Here is an 18,779-nt window from a genome sequence, read left to right on the forward strand (position 1 = left end):
CAAGGGCTAGGAGACGCCACCATGTGGAGGAGCAGAGATGGTGTTGGCTAGGTTCCTGCAAGCCTGTCCCAGCTTGGAAACTGGATCCCTGGCTCTACAAGCATGTCGATGGACAAGTCTGCTCTGGGACAACGTGTGAATCCCACAGGCCTTGCTTTTGGCTCAAACACAGGGCTCTGGGCCATCAATGCCAGCCTACACCAGGCTAGGGTGGCCAGCACAGTCCTTCTGGAAACAGAGACCTTCTTGCCCACTCCAGGACAGAGATGTCCAGACCAAATGAACAGAGCCAGGTGTCCAGAAAGGACTGTGGAAACTGTTTAGACAAAGACAGGACTCAAGAAAATTGCCCTTTTGTAAAAAAAAAAAATCCACTTCCTAGGGAAGGTTAGTTATTCAGAAGAGGTGTGGCTAACCCCAAGACCAAGGAGTCATTCATGTTTGCCTCTAAAGTTAAAGAGACTGGACACTCCCACCTCCCCGCTCCCCTCTGCCAAATGAGCTCAATTTTGTCATGGGACCAGTGTTCACCATAGACAAAGGGAATCTGACCCCCAGAGTTTTGTAATATGGCAATGTATCATAGCAGGACAACATCCATCCAAATGCAGTGAAGAGGAACCAAGGTAAGATCACAGACTCCGTGAGGCAGAGGACTCTGCAGCCCGAACCACAGCAGCCAGCCTGCCCTGGTCAAACACAGCCACCCTGCAGGGCCTGGCTGGTGTGGGGAGAGGAGAGGCACCAGGGAACACTGAGGAAGTCGGTTAAGACCTTGCAGTTATCTGAGTCAGCACCTCTGGTCAGGACGCATCATCTCACCATGGACGTGGGCAGGATTCTCCCACACGGCCTCTCAACTTGAGTTGTCCCATCTCAGACTGGCTACAAATCATGATTTGAGTGCAAAACCAAATTAGGAAATGGATTTAATTACTGTAAGATGGATACTAGCAAACTGTGACTCACAGGCCTAATCCAGGGGCCTGTTTCTGTAAACAGGTTTTTACTGGAATGCTATCACCCTTATTTGTTGAGGGATCCAGTATGGAGGCCTAAATGTTCTAACAGGACAGTATGACTCCAAAGTAGAAATGAGTTACTATCTGACCCCATGGAAAAGTCTGCTATTGCATAACCAGGAGGCTGAAGTTTTTTGTTTTTTTGTTGTTTTTTTTTTGATCAGACCTAGGTGGTGAACTTTAGCCCATCTCTGCCAGCCCAGCAGGGTTCTGCCACTGGTAGAGTAGGTCCAGTGACCATATGATAGCCTTACCTGTTTCAGGGCTGCAGAGTTCCGTGTGTTCTCCTCAAACTTGGCTAGCAGCTGGTTGGCCATGGACTTGACTTTGTTCTGATTGCCGCCTTCTCTAGCGCAGTCTTGACTGGAGCCCAAGCTACGGCTGGAGAAGGCCGGCAGCTGAAAAGATAAAATCAGCACACTGGAATACAAGATCCTCAGGACGCAGGGCCCTCAGTGGCTTGAGGGAGTGAGTGCAGGCAACAGGGTTGGCCTCAATTCATGTGTCTAAAGAATGGCCACATGGCTTGGGAACCCGGCAGTTGGAGTCTGAAGTCTTTCTCCTCTCAGCCCTGGACCTAGGCGATTCATGTCTTTGAATTTGCCCCATCTACAAATTGGGAGGAGTGTCTTACTTCAAGAGGTTATTGCAAAAAACAAAGCAAAACAAAACAAAAACCAGTTCTAATAGAGAAGTGTTACATAAAGTAGTTTCCAAAATACATAATTTTGGCTGAAAAGTAAACAGAGAGTGTGTGAGGGGAGTTGGGCTATCCTAAGCACAGGCTGTAGGCTTTTTGCTCCTCTGTATTCCCTTTCCCAACTTCGCCCACAACTCCAATCTCTAAAGAAAAAATAATTCAGAAATAGTGTTAGATTTACACAGAAGGTACAAAGAAGTATGGCTTGCTCTCGAGTACGCTTCCCCCAGCCACTTTGATGTAGCTTCAGGAATTATCACAGCACTGTTATCAAAGCCAGGGAACGGACGCTGGCATAATACTGCGAACTGGACCAGGGGCTCTGTTTGGATTGCATCAGTTTTTCCGTTTCCACCCTCTTCTGTTCCAGGCTCCCATCCAGGATCCCACACATTTATTCATCCCGTCTCCTTAGTCTCCTCCAATCCCTGGCAATTTCGCTATCTTCCTTGGCTCTGACTCTTCTGAAGGGCACTTGGCAGCTGTTTTACAAAAAGACCTCAGTCTGTGTTGGTCTGATGTGCTCTCACAATTAACCTGGGACCGGAGGTTCTAGGGATTCAGGGCACAGGGACGAAGAGCCCTTCACATCCATCCTGTTGGGATGCATGATGGTAACAAGACTTATGAGGGGTGATAGGAAGCTTGGTTATGATGGTTTATAAAACTGAGTTCCATCTCATTCATCTACTAACTAATAAAATTTGAAAATTTCTAGAATTTCCTAACGTCTTTTCCTGTTCCATGGCATCTTCTCTCATACATCTCAGATCATACAGAGGGGTACTGTGCCAAGTGGGTGGTCAAGCCACTGAAGGAAACAATGAGTCTTCCCCACAGGAACTGCTTTCTTGACATGGGAAAGATGTGTTCATTCAGAAGAGATGCGTGGGAAGACACAAGCTAAAATTAACTGTTTTTTAAAATAAGATCCCAAAGAGAAGAAGCCCCGGGGAGGGGGCTGTGTACGCACAGTGTAGTCAAATGCTGGACAAGCACACAATGGAGAGCCACTCCCTGCTTTAGCAGATGAAGTGTGGCTTGCACATGGACACACGCTCAAGGGGAGGATGAAATCTACTGAGTGAATGCTGTTTGCACAAAATCAAAGTGGGCGAGAACAGCGGGCCACACCAATGCACTAATCAACTCTGATCCCTTTTCCAAACCAGACTTGATTCATGGAGTCAGGGCACCAGCGTGTGCATTTCTCTTTCATTTTCATTTTTTAAACATGTGTGTGTGTGTGTGTGTGTGTGTGTGTGTGTGTGTGTGTGTGTGTGTGTGTGAGAGAGAGAGAGAGAGAGAGAGAGAGAGAGAGAGAGAGAGAGAGAGAGAGAGAGATGCACATGGGTGTCTGTGGAGGCCAGAAGAGGGCATTGGATTTCCCCAGAGCTGCAGTTTTAGGCAGGTAAGAGCTACCTGATGTGGGTGCTGGGAACTGAACTCGGGTCCTCTGGAACAGCAATGAGCCTGCTTAACTGCTCAAACATTACTCCAGCCCCTGAGTAATCAAGCCACAGTTCTTGATGGGATCAACCCCAGAGCTCTGGAAACGCTTCAGATGAGGGTAGTGAGCATATTCACATTGTAAGATGTGACATGAACTCCAGATTTTCTTTTATCAGAAAATATGGTAAATGGTGGGCAGCTGCACTCTATCATGGTGGGCTCCTGGCTTGATTGACAGCTCACTGATGGGAGGTGGAACAAGTCTAAGGCATGAACAATAATGTTTTACAAACTACAGCAATAAAGTCTCTTCAACCACACAGAAGATGCAGTAAGTCTCTTATAAGTCCTGGGAACAAGAACCAATATAGTTTATCAATGATCCCATGTGCCTCTGAGTCATCTTTGACATCAGCCTGTAGCCTAGCTAAAACTGGCATCCACACATCATTAGCATATGCATGCTTCCTTTTGCAGAATTAGGGTGGCTTTGAAAAATGAAGTACAGGGCTGGGGAGATGGCTTAGCTGGTAAAGTGATTGGCATACAAAACATGAAGACCTGAACTCAGGTCCCCCAATAACCCAAATAAAAAGCTGGGTGCAGTGGAATGTGTCCATAGCCCTGGCAGTGGGAAGTGGAGGTAGGCTGATCCCTGAGGCTCACTGGCCATCTAGTCCAGCCTAATAGATGAGCTATCATTTCAGTGTGAGACCCTGTCCCAAAAAATAAGGTGGAGTGCAAACAAGAAAGATGCTTGACACCAGTCTCTGACCTTCACAGGCATATAAGGTGCATGATTACCCTCCAGCATGTACACACACTCACAGGCATACAAGGTGTATGATTACCCTCCAGCATGTATACACACTCACAGGCATACAAGGTGCATGATTACCCTCCAGCATGTATACACACTCACAGGCATACAAGGTGCATGATTACCCTCCAGCATGTACACACACTCACAGGCATACAAGGTGCATGATTACCCTCCAGCATGTACACACACTCACAGGCATACAAGCTGTATGATTACCCTCCAGCATGTACACACTCATGCACAAGTAAAATGAAATGAGATGCATATCTTATGTCTCTTTAAATTGTTTCACTAAAGTAGACTGCACGCCCTCCTTCTGCTCAAATTTGCAGAGGCAGGTTCTAGACTTGGACACTATCTCCTACAATTTTCTCCCTTTACCAGAGGGTGGCACTCACGGGCACTCAACATTTTTCTTAAAGACTCCAAGTACCGAAGAAAAAAAGCAGCAGCAAGTGAAGAGAGCAGGCCTGCTGGTGTCTCTTTCCTGCTTTCTATAATTAGTAACTCCATATTAATTAACCATGCTATCTATGTCATCCTATTGATCTAAGAACCCTTCGAAGCTCAAACATTTTGGATGTATTGGCACATTTGAGAGCCATAGCCCTTACCCCAGGGAGGTTTCATCCTGCAAGGTTATACAGCTAGGAAGTAGGAAAGTGATCAAACTGAGCCTGGATCCCAGTGGTTCATGAGAGAAACAACAAAATGGGACCAGGACTAGAGACATAGCTAAGCACACCCCAAAGCCTCAGGACATGGGTTTTATAACAACTGAGCCCAGGCATACATTCTTTTTTTTTTGATGTTTTGAGACAGGGTTTCTCTGTGTAGTTTTGGTGCCTGTCCTGGATCTCGCTCTGCAGACCAGGCTGGCCTCGAACTCACAGAGATCCGCCTGGCTCTGCCTCCCGAGTGCTGGGATTAAAGGCGTGCGCCACCACCGCCCGGCTGCATACATACCTCTTCCAGGTTGTTGAAGCCCTGTCGTCTCCTCTTATTCATGTCGTTCTCTTCAGTCTGGGTGTCTACCTGCAATGGTCAAGGAAACACGGTGAGCTCAGGGCCACGGACACTGTTGGAACTGGAAGCACAGAATGATGCATGCTTGTCTGGACACCACTGTCAGCCGAACGGTAGACATGGGAATAGACGGCCCTGCACGTAAGTGCTGCCATGGAGTTACAGCCAAGCATAGTGGAGCATGCTTCTACTTTATCTCAGAAATCCTGTCACACAAGCAGGGCACGCATCATTTCTATTACAGTGGCTGTGGGCTTGGAGGGGGTTAATCATGTGCCTGAGGTCAGAGCCTGGCCTGGGGGTGCCCTCTGTGTTTGCTGCCTTATGGGAGGGAACTCCCTGACTGTCTTTGTTCCTTGGGCCTCCCATGAAGAGGTGGGACAGGTTCACCCTGCAGAGAGCATTCTCAGGACTTGAGTGAGCTGTTCAGGGCTTTGGTGTCAAATTAAGCCTGCAATTCAGGTACCATAAATAAGATTTAACTCATTTCAAATAAACATTAGCTCCAACCTGAGGACTAGAGATTGAATGTCCAGCTTGCCAGGGATGGTTCAGATTTACTGATTCCCTCATTCACTATAACTTTTAATAGACACATTCCCTTTCATAGTGTATTACCCAGCTATCCTGATAACCCCTCATAGTTCATCCCCCGCTGACCGAATCTGAACAATCTACCAAGGCCTATCAGGCTGGCCTAGGCAGATGAGGAGGGGTATAAATACTGAGCTGTCACCATGGCCTGGGGTGGGGGAGGAGGCAGAGTGCTATATCTTCTCCACATGTATCTTGAGCCCAGATTAGGTCTATTTCCTAAGGACAGACATCTTAACTACCAACTTCCAGTGTTTTGGACCTTCTCCTAACAGTTATCTCCTGTTGGAGTCTGGAGTCACATCCCACAGAGCATGTATCCCATCTGCATGGACTCTCCTATACTCTGACTTCCTCCATGGCAGGTCCACATCACATTCCAGCCTTTCAGACATCATAAATGCAGGAAGAGGTGCCACAGACTCACTGTAAACCCAGGCATAACACCCATCCAGGCCCAAACATAGTGCTGCCTAGCCCCAGAAGGGTCCTTTCATGCCTGGATACTCTGAAACAGCTGTCTTGGAACCACAGCACAGAGTCTACTGCGCATCACTTGAGTCCAATAAACACCCTCATACATACACACACTCATACTACAAACACCACATACACACAACACATACACTACACACACACACACACACACACACAGAGCTGCCATGTTCACCAATCCCATTAAAAGAAAGACCAACAACAGTTTAGTCCTGGATATTTGTTTGAAAATTTGTATTTTTTTTAAAGGTTTATTATGTATACAGTGTTCTGTCAGCATGCTAGAAGAGGGCGCCAGATATCATTACAGATGGAATTGAACTCATGACCTCTAGAAGAGCAGCTAGTGCTCTTAACCATTGAGCCATCTCTCCAGCCCTTACCGAATCTTTTTTTTTTTTTTTTTTTTTTTTTTTTCTGGAGCTGAGGCCTGAACCCAGGGCCTTGTGCTTGCTAGGCAAGCACTCTACCACTGAGCTAAATCCCCAATTCCTTGTTTGAAAATTTGACCAAGACACCATAAAAGAGCAGATCAAAGGGCCCTGCCTGCCTTCAACATCTCCTTCAGCTTCTCATACATCACTGTTTTCTGAATGGAAATAATCCCAGTCTAAATGCTGGACAGACACCAAGAGAAACAGATGACCTTATTTCCAACAATGTTGGGTTTTAGAGGCACCAACTGTTTGGGCTCCCAGTTCCACTGACTGTGAATGCCACTTAGGCCCAGAGACCAGAGCTGTGAAAGTACAGAATGTCCCATCAACAAGAAAGCTTCGTGCATAATCTGAGGGCTCTCTTTGTGCTTTTGTTTCCACTTTCAATGAGGACTTGGCTTTTCTCACAAAGAGCAATACATCCTACTCTTTCCCTTATACTTGACAGCCTAGGGTGGGACCGTTCAAACAACTGGAGCCTGGCTAGCTAGACCCCATTCGGACATGTGACTTAAGGGCTCACAAAATGCACTCCAGGGTGGTGGGCCCAGTCAGCAGCTCCTAAGAAGATCCTAAATCCTGGGAGAATAAATGCAGTACAAGGGGGCAACCTTTGCATCTTAGATGCCTCCACGGTGACCCTGGGAAATAAAATGCGTTTACATGGAAAGGTTAGCCATGCACACACATCCAAACCATGTTTACTTTCCCCAGTGAAAAGTACTATTGAGATTCAGGTCAAAACAAAAGTCTAAGAAAATGAAAATGTAGAGATTTATTTATTTATTTTTCTCATTGGAAGCCAAATATTGACCCAAGACCTTAACCCACAGCCATTTTCTTGAGTAGCAACTGGTAAGTTGCTATGCACCACTAAATAACCCCCACCTATGCTCATGCAAGTGAGCCTAGTAAAACTCAGTGGGACATGGACACAGACACACATACATGAAAGTCCGAGGGGGACTGGTAGGGAGAAGAGAGACTTCTGTGGGAATGGGGGTGATAAAAATATATTACATACATGTATGAGATTGTTAAAACATAAATGAAAATACATTTCACAAGAAGGCTCTAATCACTCTGGACTTTATTATACTTGACAAAGAACCAGAAGCATAAGGATAAACCAAATATTTCTCATGGCCAGGCTGAGGGAACACAGAATAAACAAATGGCTTACGTTCTCTTCCTATGAACGTTTCCAGCTCTTTCACCCTAGGAACATTTTCTTATCATGATTTTCCAAGGATTTGAAAGAGTTGATATGCCAAAAGCCATTTATTAAACTAAATGGTTTCCCTCTTTATAAAACAACCAATGCCACACATCGCTAGTCTGATAATTAATCTGACTAGCTGAAGACAGCCATGTCCCCACACATCCTGAGCTGTTTTGGCTCAATGCAAACAACATTTATATTTAGTTATCTGGTCTAGCCTAACCCTGGAGGAATTTAGATCTGGTTGGGTTGGTTATCAGCTTTGATATTTAAAAAGATGGCCAGTGACACTGGCAGACAAGCTCTTTCTTCAAGGAATCACAGGTTCAGGTGCTAGGCTGTGGCTAGTGACGTTCAGAAAATCACCTAGCTACTTTGACTTCATTGTCCTCACATATAGGAAAGAGTCTAACACCATCGACTCATAAGCTTGGAATCACAGAATGTTAAACACTTCTTAAACTGAACATTGCTGTACAAGTGTTAATGCTATAGTAACAGAATTTTAAACATCTGAATTCTAGTTCTTACTTTGATAATACCTGTATAACTTATTAAAATTTAACATCTCCAAGTCGAAGTTTCCCTACCCACTACATTGCAAGGACACTATGTTCCCATCCTTTCTCCAAAGGATGTATGTATGGGTGGGTGGTTAGGTAGGTAGGTGATGGATAGATTGGTGGTGGGTGGATAGATAGGTGGGTGGGTGGGTGAATGGACTGATGGATAGATAAATGGATGGATGGATGGAAGGATAGATAGGTAGATGGGTGGGAGGGTGAACGGACTGATGGGTAGATATATGGATGGATGGATGGATGGGTGAATGGACTGCTGTATAGACAGAAGGGTAGATGGATAGGTGGCAATCAGGCTAGATAAATAGAAGAGGCACTTTTTAAAAACACCTTTGTCTCTCTGAAAAAGTATCTGTGCAGAAAGCTCAAGGTTCAGTGGGCTCTAGAGCAGCATCTGGACCACTCTGACCACACACAGAAGAGTCATGCTGTGCAACTCCATCTCTTCCAGGAACCAGTGCTGGTAGTGCAGGAGCTAGCCAGCTGAACTTTGGCATGGGCATTCGACAGTAGGTGATGGATTTATGTATTGTCTCGCAAGAAATGAGCTCAAGAGGAGACAAATCCCAGGTACCTTCATGTGCAAATCATTTAACAAGGACAATGAAGGACGGCAGTGCCCATAATAACTGGCATTGCCAGGGAGGTCTAGGAGAGTCCAAAGGAGCACAGATAAGAGTATGTGCAGGTCTGTGTGAATACAGAAAGGCAAGAGGCTGAAAAATGTGGCACCAACATGCCACCTCCTTGCATGGTGAAAATAATTTAGGAACTCCCAAGAACGTTCATCCTATGCTAAGAAGTGTTTAGGTGCTGACCAGGATCACAGGCAGATTGCAGAAGCACACCAAAGACTCTAAAGAGAGAAACACAATCCCTAGCCTTCCTTTCTCATGCATGGGCCACCCACCCAGTCTTCATTACTTAGCAATCCTGAGTGAAGTACTCTCCCTCAAAGCATGGCCCTAGTGGAGAAAATGCCTTCATTTTGCGTGAAGTTGGTATGTCTTGCTGAGATTTGAATGTTGTCAGTAAGATAAGAGGAGAGGAGAAAGAAGAATTGAATCTTTAGGATTCAAACCTGGAGGGAGAGAGATTGTTAGGACTGGCTCAGCAGGGGACAGTGATGCCTCTGGATGAAGAGATCCACTGTGGAGGGATGGACAGGTGGGCATGGTAGGCTATTTCTCTAGAAGCTGGAGAAACACCAGGGAGGGATAGTGAGGAGGATGAATACTGACACCTGTATCAAGGTTGCAGGCATTGTTGGCCAGGTGGGCTATGGGGCAGAATGGTCCAGGCATGATCGAACCTAAATTTGTATTCCCTAAGTGTGCACAAGCTCCCATGCTGGCAGGGCATGTGCCTGGCTGTACCAATATCTGTATGGCATGACAGAGGCGGAGCCATCACAGATAGATAAGAATGCGTGTGTGGTTCTCAGCATCTTGTGTGGGACCCCGCTCAGTCTTCCCACTGCCTCCCAACTAACCTCACTTCAGCATGCTCCTTTACTGGATACACAACAAAGGCCTTTTTGATGAACAGATGTAGTGCAGGGGGGCAAAGCAATGAAGTATAACTCAGTAGTGTGTGACCTTAGCAAGCCAAGTGGCCTCCCTGGGCCCTGGCTTATATCTGTAAATATGAACATAGTAAGTAAGGACATTCCATCTCCCATTGAGATGCAAGATGGTTGAAATCAAGGCTATCCAGTTTTCAGCTTCTCTGGGCCACACTGGATGGAGTGAATTGTCTTAGACCACACATTAAGTTCAGAGGTGTCCAACCTGTGGCTTGTAGGCTGTGAGAACATATGCTTACTTATTTTGTGCAACTGTGAGACAACGCTGTCATTTACAAAGTTCACACTCAAGAAATGCATAATGGAGTTATAAAAAAATTGCCAAAAAAAGTCTCATCCAGGATAGGGTATACTTTGAATCCCAGTGGAGCGGGGCAGAGGTAGGCAGATCTCTGTTAAGTGTGAGGTCAGCCTGGTCTACATAGGGAGACCTGATCTAAAAAACAATGTCTTTATCATGTTTGAATCAAGTTCACAATTTTGTGTTAGGCTATGTTCACAGCTATTCTGGGGGTACACTTCTACCTTAAGGCTACAAGTTGGACATCATAAATAAAATGGTAATTGTTCTCCAGTCCTGTGGTTCCCAACTGTGTAGCTAAGCATCCCACGACACCAGAGTGAACCCAGAGGAATGGCAGGTGTCATCTGTCAGACAGCTTGAAAAATACTGATTATTTGGACTTAATTGCTTAGGGAACAGAACAATAGGCATTTTTTTTTCCTGATCTGGAAGTACTGTGAAAAAGTCACAGGCACTAAGGGTCCTGTAAATCGTGAAAGTTCTAGAAGCTCACTATGCCCTGGACTTGTGTTAGTTAGTGTTTGTCAATGTGGTACAAACTAGAGTCACCCAGGAAGAGGAAACTTCAACTGAGGAAATGCCTCCATGAGACTGGCCTAATGCAGACACGTCTGGGGGGCATTTTCTTCACTGATCTTTGATGTAGGAGGGCCCAGACATGAAATTCTCCTTCCTTCTCCCCCATCACCTGCAGTGAGGAAGAAACAAAAGGCCAGCCTGAAACTTACCCGTGGGGTCCTCTTCCTGGGAAATGTGAGGTTGAGATAGTTATTAGGAATGAATGATTTGCCCAAGCCGAAGTCAGCATATTCTCCATAGTTTTTACGCCAGGAATCTGTTAAGAAGTAAAAGCAACATTGAAATTGGGATTCAGGGCCCAGGTGGTAATGTTGTAACCTATGGGTGTCCTTGTATCAGGGCTCTTCTAGAATAATTCTCTCACCCCAACCTTTATAAATCTTAAATGGCTGAGGGTGTGGGGAGGCCACTGCATCTCTTCAAGGGTAGTCACCCTTGTTTGGCCTCTGAGTCAAAGATTTCTTGAAGATGCAGGGTAGACATACCAGCCGGATCAGACTGGAGGACAGGGAAGGCACTAGAGACTAGACACGGCCTCCATGCTTACCCATGGGTCTCAGCGGGGTGCCCCGGAAGAGCTCATAGAACTTGGAGAGGTACATGACCATGCTGAGTTTGTCGGGCTCCTGAGTAGATGCCATCTCTTTGCCTGTAGTCACAGGCAGGATCCCAAACTCACGCTTGGCCACATCAAATGCCAGCTGATTGTTCTCCACAGCGTCGTCTTCATTCAGTGAGTCAAAGTTGCTGGAGGACCAAGACCAGGGGAAGTTCAGGGTGAGCCAGGATGCACTGAGCCCATAAGGAGAACTGTGGGCTGATGATGCTCCAGCCCCGTTGAGCCCCAACCTCCAGCCCTGGAACACGCCTTGCTCATGAAGGGAATGAATCATTATGACACCACTGACCTAGCCTGAAACCGTCAGAAAATGATTTACTCCCTTTGGAAAATGTAGGAGTTACTTTAATTACTTCTCTCCCACATTTTTCATTTTAATTGCTATAGTAACAGGATCTTTTCTCAAACCAATCAAATGATATGTATCATGTGGAGATGAGAGTCCCATCTCCTCACGGCTAGATGATGTTGGTGGGTTTCCATCAGTCTTTTAGGAAGGGTTTGTACGTGGATGGGAGTCTGTGCTGCTCCCCATGTCAATAGGTGTTTTTCTTTTATCATCACGAAGGGTTTCTAGAATGTCATCTCACTTTCCAGTTGACCCTGCCATTTTGCCCACATACAAAGAAGCTTTAGAAGATTCTAGAAATGATCTGATGAATCAGAGTGTCAAAAAATACTTCTTTGGCTGAGTAGGTCTCTCTTCTACTTCCTCTCCTGGGGGGTGGGGCTTTGAGGCCTATGCTCAATTTCCAAAATGTGGCTATTAGGGTTGGGGGCCAAGTGTTGAGACGCAGCCACTGCCCCTGTGCTGACTGTCAGGTACCAGGGACACAGGGCAAACATGTTGCTGTTCAAACAAGGGAAAAGCAAGTTTTAGAAAACAACCCAACCAGAACGTGCAGAGAGAAATACTAAGCCAGGTTGGGGGTCTCCACCCAGAAAAGTCTGGGGTCCCTTGTGTCCAGGGTCCACACTCACATCAGCTCTGGCCGGAAGCGGTGGATGATGGCACACAGAGCCAGACCACTGCGCCAGGATGTGGTCAGGTCGGTGACATGGACGTGCTGGTAACCCTCGGTCTGCTGCTGGCACCAGGTTAAGAGCTTGTTAGGCCGGATGTCTGACTCTGTAGGGAAGAGGTAGGTGGTGAGGCTCTGCAGGAATTTCAGAGAGTTCAGCCTGAGCATCACTCCCACTGCCAACAGGGCTGGGAGCCAGGAAGAGTGGATGGCATAGAAGTAGCACTGATGGCCACCGCACAGGGTCTGGGTCAGCAGGAAGCACACTGTCTAATAGCACTGTCCCTGTGGTCCACTATGGCTAGGGTCCAGGGTTGGAGGCTGGGAACACAGACCCTGCATCTACTAGGTGACACTAATGACATGGGGCTGTCGTGGATAGAGGTGCTTATGACCAGGTTTGCTGCAAGCTGGCCCAGGGAGAAGAACTCTCTAGAGAAAGTGTCTGGGGATGTATATTTGAGCTGGCTACTGAAGAGTGTCTAGGAATTCATCAGACAGAGGCGTTCCAGGAAAAGAGGATGGGGTGAGAGCAGAGAATGTGGAGAGCCTGCCATGTTTGTGTGACAATAAATGTTTACTACTGTCAACAGTGTTTCCCAACAGCTGCACATGGGCTGTGTGCAGGGGAGGGAGAGAGAGGCACATAGCGGTAGCTGGAGTGTCTCTGGGTAGCAGAGGAGAGGGGCCTGAGAGAGGGGGGTTGTTGGCGAGTTACTCATTGAACCATCCCTCCCCTGCCTCTGAGCCCACTCTGTGACAGTGTTGTGTCAGGAATAGGAAGATAAGGAGGGGGGGGGCAGGAATCTGTTGTTTAGTTGCTAGGGAGACAGGACACTCATCCCAGAAATAAGAGGCAAAGAAAGATCAGCCCTGTGGAACTCCCTACAGTGGACTTTCCTGTGCTAAGTGCTCAGCAAGTAACTGCATGTCTTAATTCTGATAATCCTGTCTTACTTTTGCTCTTATAGATGAGGAAATTGAAGGACAAAGAGAAGAGGCACTTGTCAAGGTCACACAGATAAGGGGGCAGAGCCCGGCTGCTGTGGGTCTGCAGCCTCATCATGCCCTGCACAGCTTGTCCCAGGGTTCCAGAAGGGCAACTCACCCCGCCTGGAGAGGCTAACGGATCTCCTCACTGAGCCCCATCTCTCTTGAGAGAAGCTGTCCAGCTCCTTAGTGATGTACAAATGCTTCACCTACGAGCAGAGAAGACCACACATCTGCCCACCAGTTTCCAGATCCTGGGCTGGAGGCCTCTCTATGCCCTACATAAGATTCCCTACCCGCTACTACTTTCTTCAGGTATTGGCTGGTCTGACTTTCGGCAGGGCATCCAGACAACTGAGTCACAGACAAAAACTGGCTTCCCAAATGTGGCAACTGGCAGTGACTATCTAATTGTCTAATAGGAATCCATACTATTTTCTGTCCTATTAATAGAAGATGACAGAGGTTGGGTAGATAAAATCCCCAGGATAAATGATGTCCAGGCCTATGCATGGTAAGGAAGAAAGGGGGTATCTAGGTAAGTGGATTATTTTTGAGAGAGAGGTATGATCGATGTCACATTTGCACAGTGACAAATTAACACAAGAAAACATGTAAATAAACACACACATATGCACAGTTCCACTTCTGCTCTAGTTTCCTGACAGACTATAAAGAGGCCTAATAGGCCTTGGCTGTTCCTTTGCATCTTGTGGGGAAAAGAACTGCTCCACCCTTCTGCTAGCAAGCTTTGGTGGCCTCAGTTTCAGGACTGTGACAATTTATGAGACCATTACTTCTCCTCAGGTCACTGCAGAGGCTTAAGACAGGCTTGGGAGTGGGCTTACCTGGTGAGGCCTGACACAGTGCAAGTTGAGGTTTGGGTACCGTGTTCCTGGGTCCAATGTATACTGTTCAAAATTTTTGTTGATGTTCTCTGGGGTTGTCTGAGGTAACAGCCGGTAAAGACTTTCTCTGCAGAGAGTCAGAGTCCAGAAGTCAGGGGTTGCTCTTGCTATATCAGGCCCTTGTTCCTACACTCCCTTCTCCCCCAGCCTCCCAGGTTCCAGGGATCGCTTCTGGTGTGTTTGTATAATCCTCTCCTGTAATCTGACACCCCCCCCCCCAAGAGCTGTAAAATGTCAGGGAGGGACAGAGGAGGAGAGAGGAAAGAGTGTTAGGGACATGGTCTCCTTCCCTAGGCAGGAGGCTGCAATGCGGGCCCAACATCTCAGTAGCCTCTGCTTCAGCTAAAGCCACCACCCAGCCACAACGCTCCTGTGGCCTGCCTTTGTGGCCACAGTGGTCCACACCCAAGGCCATCAGAAGCCTATCTCCTATATCAGCACCAACTCTCCTGGTCAGCTGTGGCCAGCAGCAAGGGCCTGGGAGGAAGCCAGGACTTCAACTGTAGGAGAGGTCTGGCAGGTCACAGAATCCTTACTCAGGGCAGGACATTGTGAATCGTCCTTGAAGGCTTCCTTAAACAAACCTCTTGGGTCTTGTGTGGATGAGAAAAGTCAAAGAGAACCCTGATTTAGGACTAGCCTATGTCAAGATTTGTCTCTACTATCCTCGACACCAGAGAAACTCACTGACAGAGAGGAATCATGACACAGAGTGTCCTTGAAGACCCGGAGATCACATCAGGCAACCAGTGGGATGACAGAGTAAGCTCAATGCAGAGGCTGCAGGACAGCCAGCCTGGCTCTTCTCCTACCCAGAACCCTCCAGTTAGGAGCTCTGCTTTTGAGGCTCACCTTTCAGCCAGCACCTCCAGGGGAGGGGTGCCCTGGTCCCAGCTCTTCACCATCCACGCTGTGTCAAAGGCTGCCAGGAAGCCCCGGGCACAGCCTGTACCCATGGGCCAAAATGGCTGTAAAAAAACATATGTAAAATTCTCATTGACTCTAATGACTCCCAATCCCCTCTCCCATTCTATCTGGAACTCTCTGGTTGCCAGCTCTGAGCCAGAGCAGGGCTGGACCCTGCTGCCCACGGCTTACCAGAACCACAGGTAGTTGTAGCACAAATATGAAGGGTGTAATAGCCCCGTGTGTAGCAAAGCTACCTGGGGGCTCTGGAAGAGAGAGAATGGAACCAGTGAACACTTTTGAAAAGTGTGGCCTTTATGCTCATTGTAAAGCATGGATGGCGTTCTGATCTCCTTCCGTTTGGGAAGATCAGGGGCAAAGGGTTTGTGGCTGGAGGCTGCCAGAGCACGCAGCACAGGAGGAGAGTGAGGAAGGGGAGGATGGGAGGGAGACAGGGATAGAAGCGACAGGTCACAATAAGGGTGAGCAAAGACCGATCTGGTCAAGCCAAGGGTAAACAGCTTGCTCCATGGTGTACCCAAAGCAGGGTTTGCAATCTGACTCTCAGTCCTGGATGACTTTGCAAACACTGTCAATGCTCACATTAAGAGTGGAAGCTGACCCTCAAATGGTTGCTTATCTAAGGATCCTTGCACTTACAGGGTTGACAGGGAAAGTCACGATTTCAATGCTGTACTTTGAAAACCCCTTGTTCTCAAGCCTCCCTCACACTCTGGAAGATTTCTATACTGAGAGGCCACCCAGGGCCACCCACATGGGTAACAGGTCCCAGTAACACTTGGTTAGGGTCTACATGTTGTGAGGAGGACAGTCCTGGGCTCTAGATCAGGGCTGGCCAGTATTCTTCAATCTAGAAGCAGCCCAGAAGAAGCTGGAAATGGGAGGAAAGGCTTCTGCTACAGGCAAGCTGACATATTTCAGAATTCAGCCAAAAGGGCTGGCTCCCAGGCCAGCATGGCCTTGGCAGAGGTCTGCCCATTGTCTGAGAACCTGCCCTTCCTGGGATGTTGGCAGCAGAGCCTACGAGCCTGAGTGCAGATGTGTAGATCTGAACTGTGGCAGGAATGAAGGACTCTAAGGGCAGGGAGTACCTCGAGCAAGCTGTCGCCCACAAGGGCCACGAGCAGCTGGTGTGCCTGGCGCTCTCGAATCAGGGCTGCATTCTCTGAGGCGTACATGGAGGTGAAGTCGAACATGGCCACATCAGGCTGCCCATTGTGATTTATGGCAAAGTCTAAGGATGGCAGCTGGTAATTGGTGGCAAAATCCGCAGCCTCACGGGCATAGGAGAGCAGATTATCCTGGTTCACGTTCTCTGTACACAGTAGCATCTCTGTGTCAATGTAGTCCTGGGGAAGATCAAAAACATACATTAAAACCTCCCTCCTCTCCAAAGGGCCAGATTCAGACCCTTTTAGGCAAGAGACCATGGGATGGGTCTTTACCAGGGGGCTAGTCAAAACAGAAACAGAGGGGCTGGGAAATGAATCAGGCTGTAAAGCATTTGCTGTGCCAACATGAAGGCCTGAGTTCCATCCCCAGAACCCACATAAAAAAGGCAGGCAGAACAGTGTGTGATTATAATCTCAGTGTGTGTGTGTGGGGGGGGAGTCAGAGACGAAAGGATCCCCGGAAGTCCTTTGCTGGCCTGCCTAGCCTAATGGGTGAACTCCGGGCCAGTGAGAGACCTGTCTCAAAAGACAAGATGATGACTCCAGAGAAGTTCCCCCTGAAGCCAAGCTCTGCCCTCCACAGAGATGCATGTATGTCTTCAGGAAGTGTGTGTTTATGAGTGTGCGTGTGTACACACACGCACACGCACGCACACATACATGAACCAAAACTAGAAAACCAGAGCCAAGGAAATAAACACATGGTCCAGCCACGGTGGTTAGCATGGTTGTGATTAAGCACCCAGTTTGCCTTTGGGCTTCCTGGCATCCAAGGCCAAGTGGAAACGTGATATGGGCTTTCCTTATCAGAAAATGAAGCATAGCAATTCCTCATGGGAGGCAAGTTTCTTCTGGGATGGAGTGCTGAAAGATCTATCTCTCGTAGGAATTTAGACAGAGGACACTGGGAACCGTAATGAACAGTGGGCTTGATAACAGCCACTTGGCAAACAAACAAGCACATTGCACATGGCTGGTCCTGGCGATAACTTTCAGTACAATTAAGAGACAAAGGAAACGCCAGTAAATGTGACTTAATAATGGATGAAGTTAAGCTACGGAGGTCCAGATATGCTGTGGTTAGTCAAACAATATCAAAAAAAAAAAAATGGGTATGCCATGCCACTCACTGAATTTCTTTCCAGACTCAGTTGCTCACTTTTCTGTGATGCTGGGGACGCTCATGACTTGGTTCTGAAAGTGGGCAATTGTCCTATTTCTCTGTTGGGGTGGAGATGCCTGCACTCGGACAATGAGGAAATTCATCCCAGAGACAGAGTGCTACAGAATGAGAAGTTTAGAAGATTTCCAAAGTCTGTTCTGCTCATCTTTGGCAAAGGCCATCTTTCCTAAAGATGATGTGAAAGGGCGAGTTTCCATTGATAGGATGCTCCCTAGTGTATGAAAAACCTGAGTTCAGTCTCCAGCACTGATTAAAACTGGGAGCGGTGGTGCTCGCCTGTAATTTCAGTATGTGGGAGATGGAGGCAAAGTGATCAGGAGTTCAAGGTCATCCTCAGCTACAAAATGAGTTCAAGGCCAGCCTGGTATACATGAGGCCCTATCACAGCTGGAATATGGTCATGCTGTTTAGCTTTATTCTGAGACTCCATCTTCTCATTTGCAAAACCATAATTGCAAGATTCCTCCTTGAAGCCATATGAAGATGAAGTTTGAGTGTACACAGGAAATATCCCATGCTGTGCCTGGCACATAGGAAGTACTCAGCAGATGATACTGCCTGTCTCTACTGATTTATAATGTCATGAATGGTGCCATAGGATGAGATGCCAACTGGACCCATCCAAGATGCCAGCATGGGCACATCTATAGGTCCCAAGATATACAGCCTCCCCTATATCCAGAGTGACCTTCTGTTTCTATTTCTTGTGAAGCTGTGATTTCTAATATTCTATTTTGAAAATTCTAATATTTCCTCAGAGAATGTACCCAGTATTTGCCCAAGAGAGGACTGAAAGAAGCCACACCAGCACACCTGAGGGAAGAAGAGGACATCATATCTCCAGACTGACTACCTAGCTGTGAGCTGGCAGATGTGGAAGCCCAGTGCTCACACAGCTGGTGTGTGTACGTGGGGGTGTGTGGGGGGCTAGCCCTCATCTGCCTACCCACAGCCTCTGCCCACAACCCATGCTTTCAGCAGAGGCCCCAGTCAAGGTGGAGGAGGCCCAGGGGAGGCCTGGGTTACTCATGCTTCCAGGCCAGATGCCAGTACAAGCTGGTGAGAAGATAGGCACACTGTAGTTTCCAGCCTGGGACAGGACCTGGAGGCAGCTGACCTGGGGCTGTGAGATCCTTGT

General features: G+C 47.5%; 1 protein-coding gene across 4 annotated transcripts in view; it reads right to left on the bottom strand.

Annotated features, from left to right (window-relative positions):
• Mical2 (microtubule associated monooxygenase, calponin and LIM domain containing 2) overlaps positions 1 to 18,779 on the bottom strand; it is a 133,838-nt gene that overhangs the window by 20,977 nt on the left and 94,082 nt on the right. For all 4 annotated transcript variants that reach the window (XM_052714752.1, XM_052714751.1, XM_052714750.1 and 1 more), the window contains 9 exons: positions 16,378 to 16,635; positions 15,212 to 15,327; positions 14,300 to 14,426; positions 13,570 to 13,660; positions 12,421 to 12,568; positions 11,368 to 11,567; positions 10,970 to 11,076; positions 4,964 to 5,032; positions 1,277 to 1,420 (listed from right to left, as the gene is read on the bottom strand). In XM_052714752.1, the coding sequence (XP_052570712.1) occupies positions 1,277 to 1,420; positions 4,964 to 5,032; positions 10,970 to 11,076; positions 11,368 to 11,567; positions 12,421 to 12,568; positions 13,570 to 13,660; positions 14,300 to 14,426; positions 15,212 to 15,327; positions 16,378 to 16,635 (1,260 nt within the window). The remainder of the gene's footprint in view (positions 1 to 1,276; positions 1,421 to 4,963; positions 5,033 to 10,969; positions 11,077 to 11,367; positions 11,568 to 12,420; positions 12,569 to 13,569; positions 13,661 to 14,299; positions 14,427 to 15,211; positions 15,328 to 16,377; positions 16,636 to 18,779) is intronic.

The sequence above is a fragment of the Peromyscus californicus genome, unplaced genomic scaffold (assembly GCF_007827085.1).
Source record: "Peromyscus californicus insignis strain IS unplaced genomic scaffold, ASM782708v3 Scaffold_4__1_contigs__length_199733344, whole genome shotgun sequence".
Taxonomy (NCBI): domain Eukaryota; kingdom Metazoa; phylum Chordata; class Mammalia; order Rodentia; family Cricetidae; genus Peromyscus; species Peromyscus californicus.